The 19,185-nt window shown below is 46.8% G+C and overlaps 1 protein-coding gene across 1 annotated transcript in view; it reads left to right on the top strand.

Moving 5' to 3' along the window:
• The window catches only part of GALM (galactose mutarotase), a 76,741-nt gene extending 59,222 nt beyond the window's left edge, over nt 1–17,519 (top strand). Inside the window, 3 exon segments of the mRNA NM_001132580.2 lie at nt 11,536–11,677; nt 14,880–15,054; nt 16,624–17,519. Coding sequence (NP_001126052.1) covers nt 11,536–11,677; nt 14,880–15,054; nt 16,624–16,701 — 395 coding nt within the window. The 3' untranslated portion in view covers nt 16,702–17,519.
• The last annotated feature ends 1,666 nt before the right edge of the window (nt 17,520–19,185 follow it).

Here is a 19,185-nt window from a genome sequence, read left to right as displayed (position 1 = left end):
TGTTGGGAAGGAAGAGTCTAAAAATGAATGAACATCAAGAGTCAACGACTCTTACAGCATCATTACCGTCTGTTCCTCTTCTCAGAGAGTCAGGCATGAGGGCCACCAGGCAGGGAAAAAAATGACTTCAGATCATGAGAAATTAAAAGCTTTTAATTAAAATTCACCCAGGTGAGAGAATGTTCATGGCCAAATATTACAAAAAAAGCTATTTTCCTGTAATCAGTGCTTGGTCAGAAGTTCATAGACCCAGTTCACTTTCTACCCCATTTCTTCAGTCTTCCCCCTCAAAATTAAGTTAGTGCTAGGAGCCTGTAGAATGTGTGTGGCATAAATGTGTCTTGCCTGTGCTACAGCTGCACTTTCACTGGTGGCTGGAGCCAGTCTTGTGCGTGTTCTTTCCTGCACCTCGTCAGTTAGCCAATCCCAATTTACCCTCCAAGATTAGGATCCTGGCTGGGCGCCGTGGCTCATGCCTGTAATCCCAACACTTTGGGAACCCGAGGTGGGTGGATCACGAGGTCAGGAGTTCGAGACCAGCCTGGCCAAGATGGTGAAACCCTGTCTCTACTAAAAATACAAAAATTAGCCAGGCATGGTGGCAGGTGCCTGTAATCCCAGCTACTCGGGAGGCTGAGGCAAATAATTGCTTGAACCTGGGAGGTGGAGGTTGCAGTAGGCCGAGATCATGCCACTGCACTCCAGCCCGGGCAACAAAGTGAGACTTCGTCTAAAAAAAAAAAAAATTAGGATCCTGGCTGGGTGCAGTGACTCACACCTGTAATCCCAGCGCTTTGGGAGGCTGAAGTGGGTGGATCACTTGAGGTCAGGAGTTCAAGACCAAACTGGCCAACATGGTGAAATCCTGTCTCTACTAAAAATACAAAAATTAGCCGGGTGTGGTGGCAGGCACCTATAATCTCAGCTACTTGGGAGCTGAGGCAGGAGAATCACTTCAACCCAGAAGGTGGAGGTTGCAGTGAGCCCAGATCGCGCCATTGCACTCCAGCCTGGTCGACAAGAGTGAAATTCTGTCTCAAAAAAAAAAAAAAAAGATTAGGATCCTGTCACACCTCAGAGAACTTTTTGTGACCCCCGAGGCTGAGTTTGATGCTTCTTCCTGCTCCCCCAGAGCCTTAGGAATTTCACTGTCCTTGCATGTCTCACACTGTCCTGTAAATGTTTATTGTTTTGGCCAGGCGCGTTGGCTCACACCAACACTTTGGGAGGCTGACTGGGTGGATCGCTTGAGCCCAGGAGTTTGAGACCAGCCTGGGCAAGATGGTGAAACCCCGTCTCTACTAAAAATAATAATAATAATAATAATTAGCCAGGCGCAATGGCACACACTTGTAGTCCTAGCTACTCGGGAGGCTGTGGGAGGATCACCTCAGCCCAGGGAGGTCAAGCCTTCATTGAGCTGTGATCACGCCACTGCACTCCACCTGGGTGACAGAGTGAGACCTTGTCTCTAAATAAATAAATAAATAAATAAATTTTTCTTGTTTTAATCTGTCTCTTCCACCAGATTCTAGGCTTTCTGAGGTCAGTTTAATGCCTGGCACATAGAAAATGCTCAAACATTGGTAAACTGAAAAATTTGTGTTTGTTTTTTTCCCCATCCAAAAGTAATTGCAAGGATTAATGTTCTTAAGGTATAATCACATAAAGGCACTTCTGACTATGTTAAAAAAAAAAAAAAAAAAAGGCGGGGGGTGGGGGCAAGGAGGAGCCAGGGAGGAAAATTAGTCTCCTGTCAGAATTTGTGAAGTCAGTGCTAGGAGGTGAAAACATCACCTCTTAGACACTAGCAGTATACTAGCAATCTATTGCTATACAACAAATTACTCCAGCACTTCGTTTATTATCTCTAATTGTTTCTGTTGGCCGGGAATTTAGACAGGGCACGTCTTGTCTCTGCACATGATGTCTAGGGCCTCAGCTTAAAAGATTAGAACAGGGCTGGAATCATCAGAAGGCTTGTTCACTCACATGTCTGGCAGTTGATGTTGGCTGTTGGTTGGAGGCCTTGCTGGGGCTGTCAGCCAGAACAGCCCACGCACAGCCTCTCCACATGACTTGAGCTTCCTTACAGCATGGTGGCTGGGCTCCAAGGGCAAATGTCTTGAGAGAGAGAGAGAGAGAGGGCGAGGGCGAGGCTGGAGCCTTTTACATAACCTGGCCGCAGAAATCACACAGCATCACTTGGCCACATTCTTTTGGTTAAGGTGGTTAAAAAGGTCCATCCAAGTTCAAAAGAGGAAACACAGACTCCACCGCTCAGTGAAGAGGTGTCAACATCACATTGTAAGGAGAGCATGTGGATGGGATCTAGACTAGTGTGGCCATCTTTGAAGAATGCAATCTGCCACAAGCAGTCATGGGGAAAAGGCCAAATTCCTCATAATAGAATGTGGGTGTGAATCTCTTATGTAAGACAAGAGATATGAATCAAGGCAGATGGATTTTGTGAAGGCAGTGAGTTTTTCCTTCACTTTCAGAGTGCAGGTAATTATAACTCTGTCAAGAATGCAAATAGAAAGAGGAAGGTTTAATATTTTGTGACAGAGATCTGGAATGTTGGAAAGTCCTGTTTCCAGGGATCAGATCTACTTCATCTTCTTGCAAAAATGAGGCAGTTGTAGTGGCTAGAGTAACACCCTCACGAACTCTCTTTGTTAAGTCATCCCCCCTCACAGTCACTTCCACCTCTTCCTGGCTTACTGTCACTCTAACATCACTCTTGTCATAATCCTTGATTATTTTCTTATCCATGTTGGTGATACCCTGACCACTCTGCTTCTTTTTTGAGACGAGCTCTCACTCTGTCACCCAGGCTGGAGTGCAGTGGCATGATCATGGCTCTCTGCAGCCTTGACCTCCCAGGCTCAAGTGATCTTCCCACCTCAGCCTCCCTAGTAGCTGGGATCACAGGTGTGCACCATACCACACCTGGCTAATTTTTAAATTTTTTGTAGAGACAGGATCTCACCAGGTTGCCCAGGTTGGTCTCGAACTCCTGAGCTCAAGGGATCTGCCCGCCTTGGCCTCCCAAAGTGCTGGGATTACAGGCGTGAGCCACCGCGCCTGGTCCACTCAGCTTGAGATCCACTCATCCAATGATCTTGTCCTTCACCCTTCTCAGCTGCTCACTTCTTTGACTTTGTCATGACCTCTCTTTGCAACCTTCCATGATCGCTATTCTAGATGTCTTTCAGCTCCAATAATTCTTCAGCACCACAAGAACATACAGTTCTTTGGTATAACTACTACCTTTTCACTGTCCCTCCCCAGCTATGCCTTCCCTTCCCCACCCCCCGCCCCCACCTAGAACAGAAGTGCATCATGCGGGCCAGGTGAGGCGGCTCATGCCTGTAATCCCAGCACTTTGGGAGGCAGAGGCAGGTGGATCACTTGAGGTCAGGAGTTCGAGACCAGCCTGGCCAACATGGTGAAACTCCATCTCTACTAAGAAGTCCATCGTGAGAATCACCCCTTTGCACACACTCAACTCTCTTGCCCCCTCCCTCCTTCTTGTATGCTCCTAACAAACCCAACCCTGATTAACCCCACCCCCAACGCCCTCCACAGCTGTCACCATGCAGTTTCTGGTCTCTGTATTTATGAAAACAACCTCTAGTGGGCCCTTGATGCTGCTTGCAGTCAGACATTCTCTGAAATAGGGCATGAGCTGCTCCTCTGGCCCAGAGCTGTAACCCTGCATCGTTGGGTCAGAGCCCCTCATCTGCCAGGCACTGCTGCCCAGACCTTAATACACACCCATCTGGCCTCCAGGAGAATAAGAAATCCTCTTCAGAAACTGCTTCTCCCTGCCGACACCCTGGCTTTCTGGTGGCTTCAGAACTAAAGTCGGAGGATGTGACATTCTGTCTGAGGGTACCCCTTCCATTTCCGCTTCTTTTTTCTGAACACTCAGCATTGCTGAGAGAGCTATTTTGACAGCTCCTTCTATTCTTAGCACCAAAGCACAAAGTCATATATGCAGATAAACCAAGGCTAGAAAAACTGCATGTTCATTTTCTAAATTCTTAGTGAGAAAAATCAAGAGCACCTGTCGGGGTTGGGGGTGTAAGGGGCTGTAACCAAGTCAGACACTCCAGAGGGAGGTGGAAAGTGCCTGAGTGGAGATTCTGACACTATGCAGATGTGTCACCTCGGGCAAGTCCCTTCAGTTGCCGGGGGCTCAAACTCACCATCTGCAAAGTAAGGGGACGGGATGAGGGAATTCCTAAGCCCCTTTCTAGATCTTTCACTCTTCGTCACCAGATGCTACAATATACACAGTTGCCTCTGGGTTTTTTTCTGCCTCTCCTGCCTTCATTCATCAGTTTTTCAATCAACGAAAGGCTCTGCTTCATGCCCAGAGGGTACAGAGATAAATAGGGCACAATTCTTGCCCTTTAGGAACTCACTTTCCTTATAGACAAATCACTTGATATATGTGAAAGTTGGTTATACAAACTGGGTCGTTGTCATACCCAACTAACTCAGAGTTGAGAGGCCGGGGGAAAAGAGCAGTTAGGGTACATAGCACCTGCTCCAAGAATTGATTTTTCTGCAAAGCTGAAACAGCCTGCTATAACCCTAAGACCAATTTCACCCTAGTAATTGCTAAAATGACCTGCTGTGACTCTAACACTAGTTTTACCTACTGCTGTCACTCACGAGTCAGAGCCTGCCAGCTCTCAGAAGTTTCTTTAGTGCCAATGAGCGTTCTTTCAGAACAGTATGTAACATTTCTCTTTCTAATAAAACTCCTGGCCAGGTGCAGCAACTCACGCCTGTAATCGTAGCACTTTGGGAAGCTGAGGCAGGAGGATCACTTGAAGCCAGGAGTTCAAGACCACCCTGGGCAACATAGTGAAACCTCATCTCTACGAAAAAATTTAAAAATTATAGCTGGTGTGGTGGTGTACTGCAGTAGTCACAGCTACTCGGGAGGCTGAGGCAGGAGAATCCCTTGAGCCCAGGAGTTTGAGGCTGCAGTGAGCTATGATCAAACCACTGCACTCCAGCCTGGGTGAGAGAGCAAGACATTGACTCAAAAAACAAACAAAAAAAAGCAAAAACAAAAAATATGTATATCTAATAAAACTCCCAACCTTCTCTTTGTTTTCCGGACACGCTGAGGACCACCCAGGCTGTGTGTGCACTCTGAATTGCAATTCTGTGATTCTCTCTTTTTTTGAGACTGAGTCTCGCTATGTTGCCCAGGCTGGAGTGCAGTGGCACAATCTCAGCTCACTGCAAGCTCCACCTCCTGGTTCAAGCAATTCTTCTGCCTCAGCCTCCAGAGGAGCTGGGACTACAGGCGCACACCACCATGCCTGGCTAATTTTTGTATTTTTAGTAAAGACAGGGTTTCACCATGTTGGCCAGACTGGTCTCGAACTCCTGGCCTCAAGTGATCTGTCCATCTCGGCCTCCCAAAGTGCTGGGATTACAGGCATGAGCCACCACGCCTGGCCAATTCTGTGATTCTCAAATAAAACATTAAGAGATTCATCTCTATATTTTATTTTGACTTTGACAAATCCTGTAATTATGTCATAATATGATGAATGTTTTGAGAAAAGTCTGTTCTAAGTATAATGGGAACAAAGAAAAAAAAGATTGGTCCTGGCTATAGAGGTTAGAATATTTCACAAGAAGAAATTATGTTACAGAATATTCTTGAACGATCAATTGGACTTTGCCAGAGTGTGGTGGGCATAGGGGACCCAGAAGGAACATTCATTCCAGTTATCAGAAAGGGCCCAGAGACGTGGCGAATCTGGGGGACAAATTCCACATTTTCCATATACCTGACCATTAATTAAGCACATGACCAAGTGTGTCAGTGCATGAGGTTGGACAAGATAGACTGGAGCCTTCTCTCTTTTTTTCTTCTCATTTAGCAAAAATTTCATCATTTTAGAATTGTCCCAGTTTTCTAATTTTAAGTCAGGGCTTCTTTGTCGTGCTTAAAGTCTTACCCTCTGTGCCCTCTGCTCTGTGTTCTATATGGTAGCCTGAAATCTGGCCCTGTTATATGTATTTATTTATGCCAGACTCCTGAAGGTGTTCAAGCATATCATTTATCAAATATTTCCATGTAATGTGGCAGCAAATAACAGCTTCGTTTTACAGAGGGAAGAGCTGAAGCAAACACTGATTTGTAGATTGCTTGGTAACAGGAAAGAGACCTGATGTATGTCCTCTGTCTTTCCTTCACAAAAATTTTGTAGCTTTCTTTGTTTCTTCAAGCCTTCTACCTGTAGTTATACTTTAAGGGAGATAATTATAAGCAATTTTGACTGACCTGAGTCGATCACACTAGGACTGTCATAAGGGTTAGATTTTGAGTTGACTGTGGCTTTAAGGAAGAATTAAATATTGTGAACACCATTTAAAGTTATAGAAGAAAGCATAAGTTACCACTCAGAATATAGGTTGGTAAGACTAAAATCTTCCTGAGCCCATGAGAATACCTGCTTTTTTTTTCCAAGTCTAACTGTTTCATGAAGAATTGCTGAGCATGGCGGCTCATGCTTGTAAACCCAGTACTTTGGGAGGCTGAGGCAGGAGGATTGCTTGAGTCCAGGAGTTTGAAACCAACCTGCGCAACAAAGTGAGACTCCCGTCTCTACAAATAATTTAAAAATTAGCCAGGGGTGCTGGTACATGCCTGGGGTCCCAGCTACTCAGGAGGCTGAGACAGGAGGATTACCTGAGCCTGGCAGGTCGAGGCTGCAGTGAGCCGTGATCATGCCACTGCACTACAGCCTGGGTAACTGAATGAGACCCTCGCTCTTAAACACACACACACACACACACACACACACACATATGTATATATATAATTGGGCATACACCTGTAGTCCTAGCTACTCAGGAGGCTGAGGCAGGAGGATCACTTGAGCATAGCAGGACACTGTCTTTAAAAAAGAAAAAGAAGAATTATTGTTGCCTTTTCCTTTTCATTTCTTTTTTTGTTTGTTTTTTGTTTTTGAGACAGAGTCTCACTCTGTCTGGAGTGCAGTGGTGAAATCTTGGCTCACCACAACCTCCATCTCCCAGGTTCAAGCGATTCTTGTGCCTCAGTCTACTGAGTAGCTGATATTACAGGTACGCGCCACCACGCCTGGCTAATTTTTGTATTTTTAGTAGAGACGGGGTTTCGCCATGTTGCCCAGGCTGGTCTCAAACTCCTGACCTCAAGTGATCCACCCACCTCGGCCTCCCAAAGCGCTGGGATTATAGGCATGAGCCACCATGCAAGTCTGGGAGGTGGTTTATCATGTAAACATTGCAGGACAAAAGCATACTCAAGTGGGTCACACTGCTATCTAGGATTTGGCCTTTGGCTTTCAAGATCCAAAAAGTTCAACTATGAATTCTGCCAGAACTGATCAGTGTTTAGAGGATGTAAAGCAACCTCTTTCTATTGTGTCTCTAGCACCATCTACTGGGAAACAAAAGTGCCCTTATTAAAATACCTTCAGATGAAAGTGTCAGCAACCTAACTCAGGTAGCAGAGGAAGGAGAAAAGGGGAGGAAAGAGAAGCTCAGAGCAGATTCTATCTAAGAAAAAGAGGATTAAATGCTTATATATAGATGGAACCACTAAAACAAAAATAACAAACTTTCTAAATTTAAATTATCAGAAATGCACACAAGCAAACACAGGCCATATGGTAAAAGATTTTTTTTTTTTTTTTTTTTTTCTTTTTTGAGACAGGGTCTCACTCTGTCACCCAGCCTGGAGTGCAGTAGCATGATTTTGGCTCACTGCAGCCTCGACCTCCTGGGCTCAAGCGATCCTCCCACCTCAGCCTTTCTAGTAGCTGGGACTACAGGTGTGCACCACCATGCCCTGCTAATTTTAGCATTTTTTTATAGAAATGGGGTTTCGTCATGTTGCCCACGCTGGTCTTGAACTTCTGAGCTCAAATGATCCCCCCGCCTTGGCATCCCAAAGATTTAAAAAGAAAAACAAAAAACCAGAAGTCATAAAAACAGAAAGTATACTATAAAGTATAATGACAGAACTAACAACAGTTAGAGCACACACACACATGTGTTTATATATATACATATATATATATGCTGTATTAATGTAGTTAAATGTGCCTATTAAACAGAGTCTCTCAATTTTGTGTGTGTGTGTGTGTGTGTGTGTGTTTGTTTTGTTTTTTTTCTTTTTTGAGATGGAGTCTCACTCTGTCACCCAGGCTGGGGTGGGTGCAGTGGCACAATCATAGCTCACTACAGCCTTGAACTCCTGGGCTCAAGCAATCCTCCCACCTGAACCTCCCGAGTAGTTGGGACTACAGGCATGTGCTACCACACCCAGCTAATTTTTGTATTTTAGTAGAGACAAGTTTTCACTATGTAGGCCAGGCTGGTCTCAAACTCCTGACCTCAAGTGATCCGCCCACCTTGGCCTCCCAACGTGCTGGGATTACTTACAGACATGAGCCACCCCGCCTGGCCAAGTCTCTCAATTTAATCCCAACACAGTGCTGTATACAAACCAAGTGACTCAGAATAAGAATGCAAAAGTAAACCAGACAAATGCAAGCCGGAGGCTGGGCTCAGTGGCTCTTGCCTGTAATCCCAGCACTTTGGGAGGCCGAGATGTGCAGAGCACCTGAGATCAGCTTGGCCAAAACGGTGAAAGCCCGTCTCTACTAAAAATACAACAATTAGCTGGGTGTGGTGGCAGGCACCTGTAATCCCAGCTACTTGGGAGGCTGAGGCAGAAGAATCACTTGAACCCAGGAGGCCGAGGTTGTGGTGAGCCGAGATCACGCCACTACACTCCAGCCTGGGCAACAAAAGCAAAACTCTGTCTTAAAAAAAAAAAATTGGTTGCATGTGCGAATATTTCCTATTTAAAAATTTGGCCAGATCACACCTGTAATCCCAGCACTTTGGGAGGCCAAGGTGGGTGGGTCACTTGAGGTCAGAAGTTTGAGACCAGCCTGGCCAACATGGTGAAACCCCATCTCTACTAAAAGTACAAAAATTGGCTGGGCATGGTGGTGTGCCCCTGTAATCCCATCTGTTTGGGAAGCTGAGGCGGGAGAATCACTTGAACCCGGGAGGCGGAGATTGCAGTGAGCCAAGGTCGAGCCACTGCACTCTAGCTTGGGCGACAGAGTGAGACTCCGTCTCAAGAAAAAAAAAAAAAAAAAAAAAAGAGCAAGGAATCCTTTGTGCACTTCCCAGATTCTCTCGGTTGAACAGTGGACACCCAGACACCAGGATGGTATCGCCTGGACCTCAGCGTCTCACTTGAGTGCTTCGTACCTAGGCACCCTGAGGCTGTATGTGAACTCAGAACTCCAGTCTTCAGGCACTAGGAAGACTACATTTCTGAACAGCAGTTCTGAGTTTAAGAAAAGAAATGGGGCCGGGCGCAGTGGTTCACACCTGTAATCCCAGCCCTTTGGGAGGCCGAGGCAGGTGGTTCACGAGGTCAGGAGTTTGAGACCACTCTGGCCAATATGGTGAAACCCCGTCTCTACTAAAAATACAAAAATTAGCTGGGCATGATGGTGCATGCCTGTAGTCCCAGCTCCTCGGGAGGCTGAGGCGGGAGAATCACTTGAACCAGGAGGTAGAGGTTGCAGTGAGCCTAGACCGGCCATTGCCCTCCAGCCCAGGCAACAGGGGGAGACTACGTCTCAAAAAAAAAAAAGAAAAAAGAAAAAGAAATGAAATGTCCTCTTTTACTCAGATAGATTTGTGTGTTCTCTCAGCATTTAGGAACCCACAAAAGCAGAACCAAATGTTTTAAATGACTGGCAATTGGTTCTTCTTTTACTTTTTAAATTATTTTAATGGTAAGGTACAAGTTCCTGCTTTTTCTTAGCCTCCTAAGATTTCAGCCCTACTTTGCATGCTACTTCTCTCCCCTAATTACAGTGGAAGCCAAGTTCCTAAAATTGCCATTTGACCACATGAAAGGGAAAAATAATTGTCACCCTAAAAGAGTATGTTAACCTCCTAACATTTGCATTTACCTTTAAAATATATGAGACAGCTCTGGGACTATAAGAAAACTTTTTAGGCCAGGCATGGTGGCTCACACCTGTAATCCCAGCACTTTGGGAGGCCAAGATAGTTGGATCACCTGAGGTCAGGAGTTGGAGACTAGCCTGGCCAACATGGTGAAATCCCGTCTCTACTAAAAATACAAAAATTAGCTGGGCGTGGTGGTGTGTGCCTGTAATCCCAGCTACTTGGGAGGCTGAGGCGGGAGAATCGCTTGAACCTGGGAGGTGGAGGTGGCAGTGAGCTGAGATTGTGCCGTTGCACTCCAGCCTGGGCAATGAGCAAAACTCTGTCTCAAAAAAATAAAAATTTTTTTTTGGCCGGGTGCAGTGGCTCACGCCTATAATACTAGCACTTTGGGAGGCCGAGGTGGGCAGATCACCTGTCAGGAGTTCGTGACCAGCCTGGCCAACATGGTGAAACCCCATCTCTGCTAAAAATACAAAAGCATGGTGGTGCGCACCTGTAATCCCAGCTACTCATGAGGCTGAGACAGAAGAATCACTTGAACCGGGGAGGCGGAGCTTGCACTGAGCTGAGATCGCACCACTGCGCTCCAGCCTGGGTGACAGAGCAAGACTCTGTCTCAAAAAACAAAACAAAACAAAAACTCAACTGTATCATTGTTTAAGGCTCTGAAACAGAGCCCTTTTCTTTTTCCTCTTCAAGAAAAAATGGCCGGAGTGATTTGGCCTGCTACAGAGGAAACTGGTGTTCTCTGTACTTAGTGCAAGGTTCTAGCACCTGGCTGTTACTCACTCCTGGGTGGGCCATAATTTTAAGAGGAAGTGGACCTCTGCTATCATCTTATCCTGGGGTTTTCCACCTGAGCTGCTCAGAGCCTGTACTTGATTCAGCTAGAACAGCTCTGGCTTTTATATATATGTTACTATATATTTATGAGTATATATTTTCCATTGTCCCTTGGAATCCATGGAAGATTGGTTCCAGGACCCCCTACTGATACTTAAATCACTGGATACTCTAGTTCCTTCTATAAAATGGTGCAGTATTTGCATATAACCTGAGCCCATACTCCCATATACTCTATTTATTTGAGGGTTTTTTTTCTCTTCCCCACCCTCTCCATATTTGTTTTTTAAGACAGTCTCCTTCTGTTACCTATGCTGGAGTGCAGTGGTGCAATCATGGTTCACTGTGGCCTCGACCTCCTGGGCTCAAGCAATCCTCCTGCCTCAGCCTCCTGAGTAGCTGAGACCACAGGGACACATCACTATGCCTGGCTAATTTTTTACATTTATTTATTTATTTATTTATTTATTTATTTATTTATTTATTTATTTATTTTGGTAGAGATGGGGTCTCTGCATGTTTCCCAGGATCTGGGCTCCCATCTCCTTAACAAATTAAAATGAAGGCAGAGAGAGTAGAACCAGTGAGTCTTTGCGGAGGCTCTATATAAAGATGAGACTTGGGCATTTATCACCTTTGTTTTCTATCTCTTCCCATCAGGAGAAGTTGCCCCAGTGCAAGGAACTGCATTCGACCTCAGAAAGCCAGTGGAGCTTGGAAAACACCTGCAGGACTTCCATCTCAATGGTTTTGACCACAATTTCTGTCTGAAGGGATCTAAAGAAAAGCATTTTTGTGCAAGGTCAGGTACTTTTCACTTCCTGAGTCTGTAAGGAAGAAATGACACTAAGGCCTATTTTCCTTTGGAGCTTTTCCTCTGGCCATATCAATAGCATTTACTATGCTACAGGTGACCCAATACCACATCCCATATTTTCTCAAAGCTCCCATGGCACAGGTGAGCTCTGTAGAATTTATCCCCCTCCCCCACCTGCCATTACCCCTATTTCTGCTGCTCGTCACCCCCTCTCTCCCTCTCTGCCTGTTCTTTAAGGCCCATTTTCTGTTAGAAGCCTTAACTCTTCCTAGTGAAGTCACCTCGGCCATCACTGAACTTCCAGAGGCTTTGTGCTTTCTCGATCTGTGACTTATGCCTGCCTGCTGCATGGCCAGTTGGAGGCTAGGCATCTCCTGCAGCACTCACCGCCTTCAGCCTTGACCGATAGACACTTGTGTGCACGCTCTCGCCTTCTCACCAAATCCCAGTTCCTCATGCCATTTCATCTTTGTGAAGCCCTACCTCTACCCCAACACCTAATATCATCCTTGGCACTAGCAAATAATGAATCAATGTTTGCAGAATTAACAGTTGTGTGTGTGTGTGTGTGTGTGTGAGATGGAGTCTTGCTCTGTCGCCCAGACTGGAGTGCAGTGGCGCGATCTAGGTTTACTTCAACCTCCGCCTCCCGGGTTCAAGCGATTCTCCTGCCTCAGCCTCCTGAGTAGCTGGGATAACAGGCACATGCCACTATGCCCAGCTAATTTTTGTATTTTTAGTAGAGATGGGGTTTCACGATGTTGGTCCGGCTGGTCTTGAACTCCTGACCTTGTAATCCACCCACCTCGGCCTCCCAAAGTGCTGGGATTACAGGCGTAAGCCACCGCACCCGGCTCAACAGTTTTTAAATAAAGCAGAAAAAATGACTCAAACGGAATAGTGACAGAAAGAAGATCAAAGACCTCCGGGCTGGGCGTGGTGGCTCATGCCTATAATCCCAGAACTTTGGGCGGCTGAGGTGGGCAGATCACTTGAGGTCAGGAGTTCAAGACCAGCCTCGCCAACATGGTGAAACTCTGTCTCTACTAAGAATACTAAAATTAGCCGGGCATGGTGGCGCGGGCCTATAGTCCAGCTACTCGGGAGGCTGAAGCAGGAGAGTCACTTGAACCAGGGAGGTGGAGGTTGCAGTGAGTGGAGATCGCGCCACTGCACTCCAGCCTGGGTGACAGAGCAAGACTCTGTCTCAAAAAAAAAAAAAAAAAAGCCCTTCCCTCCCTGACTCCGAGCCCCAGCACAAGGCCCCAGCAGTGTTCCTGCAGCTCTACCCCACTTTCTTCCTCTGTGCTCTTACTCACATTCCTCTCCCAACCCTGGGAGACCCTCCTACTCTCTCCCCATTTACCCAAATCCTAGCCCTCCTTCTCCAGGCATCTTTCTCAGAACCTCTTGGTTGACTACCTGTGGTAGGGATGTTTTAACTATTTCATGCATGTGTTTTGCCTCTCAGTGAAACTGTAAGACCCAGGCCTTTTTCATCTATATCCCTTCAACACCAAGTGCAGGACCAGGCAGGAAACTCCCCTCTGTAGAGGCCTGGATTTTTATGTTTTATTTTGCTTTGTTTTGTTTTTGAGACAGGTCTTGCTTCATCTCCCAGGCTGGAGTGCAGCAGCGAGACCACAACTCACCTGCAACCTTGACATCCCAGGCTGAAGCAATCCTCTCACCTCAGCCTCCCAAGTAGCTAGGACCACGCGCCTGGCTAGGTTTTTAAATTTTTTATTTTTATAGAGATGAAGTCTGTGTTGCCAGGGGTGGTCCCAAATTCCTGAGCTCAAGCAATCCTCCTGCCTCAGCCTCCCAAAGTGCTGGGATTACAGGTGTGAACCACCATGTCCAGCTAAGGCCTGATTTAAAAAAAAAAAAAAAAAAACGCAGTTCAATCTAGTGAAAACCCACAGCAGGACTGTTGTGAGGGGAGACCTAACTAAAAAACAGCCTGCTTAAGTCCCAGGGAGGGGGACAGTTTAATTTAGAAAAGCTTCTCTTCACTTTCATGAGACAGGGCTGGTTGTTTTGCCAGGTCAAGCAGAGCCCCAATTCTTTATGAAAAAGAATCTCAGATGGGCATGGTGGCTCATGCCTGTAATCCCAGCACTTTGGGAGGCTCAGGCGGGTGGATCACCTGAAGTCAGGAGTTCAAGACCAGCTGGCCAACATGGTGAAACCCTGTCTCTACTAAAAATATAAAAATTAGCCAGGCATGGTGGTGGGCACCTATAATCCCAGCTACTCAGGAGACTGAGGCAGGAGAATCACTTGAACCCTGGGGGTGGAAGTTGTAGTGAGCCGAGATCACGCCACTGCACTCCAGGCTAGGCAACAGAGCAAAACTCCATCTTAAAAAAAAAAAAGGAATCTCAGGCCGGGTGCAGTGGCTCTCATGCCTGTAATCCCAGCACTGTGGGAGGCTGAGGTGTCAGATCACCTGAGGTGAGTAGTTCAAGACCAGCTGGGCCAACATGATGAAACCCCGACAATACTAAAAGTACAAAAAATTAGCCAGACGTGGTGGCAGGTACCTGTAATCCCAGCTACTCTAGAGGCTGAGGTAGGAGAATTGCTTGAACCAAGGGGGCGGAGGTTGCAGTGAGCCAAGATCACGCCACTGCACTCCCCCCTGGGTGACAGAGCCAGACTCCATCTCAAAACAAACAAACAAACAAACAAAAATTAGCTGGACATGGTGGTGCGCACCTGCAGTCCCAGCTACTGGGGAGCTGAGGTGGGAGAATTGCTTGAGCCCGGGAAGCTGAGGTTGCAGTGAGCTGAGGTCGCGCCACTGCACTCCAGCCTGGGCAATAGAGAAAGACTCTATTTAAAAAAAAAAAAAAAAAAAAAAAAAAAAAGAATCTCAGCCTCTCCAGGACCTTCCTCTCTCCAACCTGGCTGCTGCCTTCCTCCCTACTCCCCAGCTGGCAGGAGTGAGTCTGTTTTGTGATGCCCCAAAGAAGCTACTGAGGATCCTGAAAGCCACTGCTCATGCCTTGCCTTTGAGACTGGAAGAATTTTCCATCATGCTCTTCCTACCTTCATCTCCTCCTTATATCTTGTCCCTGCTCTGTGGCTGGGTCTGATTCCTGTCTCAAAGCCACTTCCCAGCTTCTACTCCTCCCCGCCTGCTTTTCTGCCCTGGACTCATGTTGTTTGTATTTCTTACCAGGGTGCATCATGCTGCAAGCGGGCGGGTACTAGAAGTATACACCACCCAGCCCGGGGTCCAGTTTTACATGGGTAACTTCCTGGATGGCACATTAAAGGGCAAGAATGGAGCTGTCTATCCCAAGCACTCTGGTTTCTGCCTGGAGACTCAGAACTGGCCTGATGCAGTCAATCAGGTAATGCCACAGGCTGGCTTGTCGGAGTGGAGTTGTGTCCAAGGTCACACTATACGACAGAATTCACTACACTCGAATCAGGTTGTATGATTCAAAAGTTTATGCTTTGTTTGTTTGGTTTGTTTTTTGAGACAGAGTCTCACTCTTGTCGCCCAGGCTGTAGTGCAGTGGCACCATCTCAGCTCACTGCAACCTCCGCCTCCTGGGTCGAAGCGATTCTCCTGCCCCAGCCTTCCGAGTAGCTGGGATTACAGGTGCCTACCACCATGCCTGGTTAATTTTTGTGTTTTTAGTAGAGACAGGGTTTCACCATGTTGGCCAGGCTGGTCTCAAACTCCTGACCTCAGGTGATCCACCCTCCTTGGCCTTCCAAAGTGCTAGGATTACAGATGTGAGCCATTGTGCCCGGCTCAAAAGTTCATGCTTATTCTTTTCTGCAAGTCACAGAAAACCCATAGCCAAGCTACTGACATGGGATTTACATGGTTTTAAGAAAGCTCAAATTTTGTACCTTCAAAGCCTTTACCCAGTTTGTTTCTCCTTACCAATACCTTCTCGTTTTCTGCAGCCACACTGAAGGAGAGCTTCCATATCATCTCCTCCTATGTGCTCCCTCATAACTTTCTTTTCTGGTTGTTACCTAGAGCAGTACTCCTGAAAGTGCCAGCCCACAATAAGAAGCTTGCACTTTTGGGCTGGGCAAGGTGGCTCATGCCTGTAATCCCAGCACTTTGGAAGGCTGAGGCAGGAGGATTGCTTGAGCCTGAGATTGAGGCTAACCTGGGCAACACAGGGAGACCCCATCTTTACAGATTATTAGAAAAATTAGCCGGGTGTGGTGGTGCACACCTGTGGCCCCAGCTACTTGGGTGGGAGGCTCACCTGAGCCTGGGAGGTCAAGGCTGCAGTGAGCCATGATCACACCACTGCACTCCAACCTGTGCAACAGAATGAGATCCTGTCTTTAAAAAAAAAAAAAAAAGGCCAGGTGCGGTGGCTAACACCTGTAATCCCAGCACTTTGAGAGGCTGAGGCAGGTGTATCACTTGAGGTCAGGAGTTCGAGACCAGCCTGGTCAACATGACAAAAACCTTGACAAACCTTGTCTCTAGTAAAAATACATGACAAAACCTTGTCTCTAGTAAAAATACAAAAATTAGCTGGGCATGGTGGCAGGTGCCTGTGATCCCAGCTACTCGGGAGGCTGAGGCAGGAGAATCGCTTGAACCCAGGAAGCGGGGTTTGCAGTGAGCTGAGATCGCTCCACTGCACTCCAGCCTGGGCAACAGAGCAAGACTCCATCTCAAAAAAAAAAAAAGCCTACACCTTGCACCAGATTATAGATCAACACACTGCTTCCCTTCATCAGGAAAGCCTTCCTTTAACAAAGTGTGCTTTTTTCACTCTGATTAAAGTTCTTTATCTCACTATGAACCAATCATAAACAGTTCCCGCACTGGCAGCCATCTACAGAGCACTGGTCTAGAGGCCCATCCAGAAGCACACCCGAATGGTTAATGTTGCAGCCTGCGGTGTCAAGCATCACCTGTGTTGTTTCCCCCTTCACAGCCCCGCTTCCCTCCTGTGCTGCTGAGGCCTGGTGAGGAGTATGACCACACCACCTGGTTCAAGTTTTCTGTGGCTTAAGAAAGTGTGAAGATATGATCCGGTCCAGGGCTAGGCTCAGCCGCCTGTCTCCTGTCCAGAAAAAAGGTGAAGATTAAGAAGCTTTCAGAATGATTCTATGGATTAAAATCATACAAATGGTGGCTGTCGTGAGAATCAGTCTGGGTATTGATTTCCTTTTCCAATGACTGGCTCCAGGCCATGTCTAATGACCAGCTCGATTCCCTGTGCAGTTCAGAGGGCAAGAGAACCCAACCAACAATGTCGTCATCTAAGCCCTGACCCTAGCCAGGGACTCCCATGCTGCTGTTGGCTCCATCTCTCCATGCTGCCTCTTTCTTTTCAACTTTTCACCCTTCCTTTCTTTAAAGCTATTCTCGCATTGCTTTTGTTTCCTCCTCCTTCACCTCCAACCACTGTCAGCAGCACTCTGGAGTTTTCAACTGTCACGTTAGCCTCACCCTGCATGCTAGGAGATGGACCTGTCTCTATACAGCAGTAGATGATTGATAAGTGAGGAAACTGAGGCTTATAGAGGTTGAAGACCAACAAGCCAATAAATAAAAAGTTGTGGCCGGGCACGGTGGCTCACGCCTGTAATCCCAGCACTTTGGAAGGCCGAGGCAGGCGGATCACGAGGTCAGGAGATCGCGACCATCCTGGCTAACACGGTGAAACCCCATCTCTACATAAAAAATTAGCCAGATGTGGTGGCACGCACCTGTAGTCCCAGCTACTTGGGAGGCTGAAGCAGGAGAATTGCTTGAACCTGGGAGGTGGAGGTTGCAGTGAGCCAAGATCGTGCCACTGCACTGGGCAACAGAGCAAAACTCCATCTCAAAAAAAAAAAAAAAAAGACAGACGAAAAAAAAAACAGCTCTCTCTCTCTCGGGAGAGGGAGGGGACTTCCGAGAGGAAAAGGCCTACAAGAGCCTTTGGGTTAACTGAGAAAGCACGGCCCGGCCAACGCTTGGGAAGAAAGGCAGGCAAGCACTGGAGACAGGAGCTATTAGGGTGAGGAGAGAGCCTTGCCTTTCACAGCACAGTGAGGATGACATTGCACCATGGACAGAGGTTGTGTTATGTGACAAGACTGGGGGCTTCTTCTTTCCTAGACAATCAAAGTATCGGTGATGGGTTTTGGTTGGTGATTTTGGGAAAAAAAAAAAAAGTATGTTATACTAATATATACTGTACTGAATTGAAATAAAACCAAAATCTGCATCTTCAGAAGACTTGTTCCTTTACTCAGCTTGAAATCTCTCAGGCGTGGACCTTTGGGAAATGGACCAAGAATATGGGTGTGTTCTGGATTCTACTTTGCCCTCCAGTGGGAGCCCTGGCATTTTCCTACCTAACAGTTAGGAAAGCTATCTCAGTGGAAGTAGCTTTCCACACTTCCTCTTTCTTTGTAACCGATAATAAACCAAAGATCTTGTTTATTTTTTAATTCACTTCAGCATGGATTTTCTGAGCACCTACTCTGTACACAGCCCTGTGCTGGGTCTGTGAAGGGATTCAGGACAGGTGTGATGCTGCCCACGGCAGCCGGTCAGGTGGGGCACATGCTCAGTTGTCTTCTCACTGGTGAGGTTAACTTTGGTGACTTGAGTAAGACGCTGCCTGCAGATCTCTCCACAGGTGCACGCCTGTGGTAACTTGTATACAAGTTACCAATGTATACATTAGCCAAGAGGCCTCAGAGGTGAACTATTAAGCTGACTGCAACCCAGCTACCAATTTGATTATTAAATTGTTCGATGCAAGGTTCTCATACTCTAGGTGCCAGCAATCATTTAGGAAATCCCAGAGAAGAAGAGAATGAACATTTTCTTATTCACAAGTGTAGAGTTGCCAGCTGCCCCTGCTTTCTGTATCCTGACCAAAAGTCACAGAGTGCCTTGACCTTTGTCACCTAGCCAGCTGCAGATTTTTCCCAGCAGGCTTGAACCCAAACCGGGCCTTGAACATTCCCAGGCACTGATAAAGCTGTCTAGGTTGTTCCCTAAAACACTAAAAGAAACTGGCGCCGGGCGCGGTGGCTCACGCCTGTAATCCCAACACTTTGGGAGGCCGAGGCGGGTGGATCACCTGAGATCAGGCATTCAAGACCAGCCTGGCCAACATGGTGAAACCCAGTCTCAACTAAAAAAAAAAAAAATACAAAAAAATTAGCTGGGCGTGGTGGCAGGTGCCTGTAATCTCAGTTAGTCGGGAGGCTGAAGCAGGAGAATTGCTTGAGCCCAGGAGGTGGAGGTTGCAGTGAGCCAAAAACACACCATTGCACTCCAGCCTAGGTGACAGCAAGACTCTGTCTCAAAAAAAAGAAGAAAAAGAAAAAAGAAACTGGCTCTGGCCCTGAGCCAAATTCCTTTAACTGTCATAGAAACTCCCTCACTGCTGACATACCTGGGCAGAACACCCCTTTTCTCTCTGAACGATTGCTGCAGCACTCTGTAAGGAAGCTCCTCTAATAAATGCTTTGGATTGATCACCCTGGCGCTT

Source organism: Pongo abelii, chromosome 12 (assembly GCF_028885655.2).
Source record: "Pongo abelii isolate AG06213 chromosome 12, NHGRI_mPonAbe1-v2.0_pri, whole genome shotgun sequence".
NCBI lineage: Eukaryota > Metazoa > Chordata > Mammalia > Primates > Hominidae > Pongo > Pongo abelii.
Note: the sequence above shows the minus strand (reverse complement) of the source record. Positions and strands in the feature narration are given on the sequence as shown.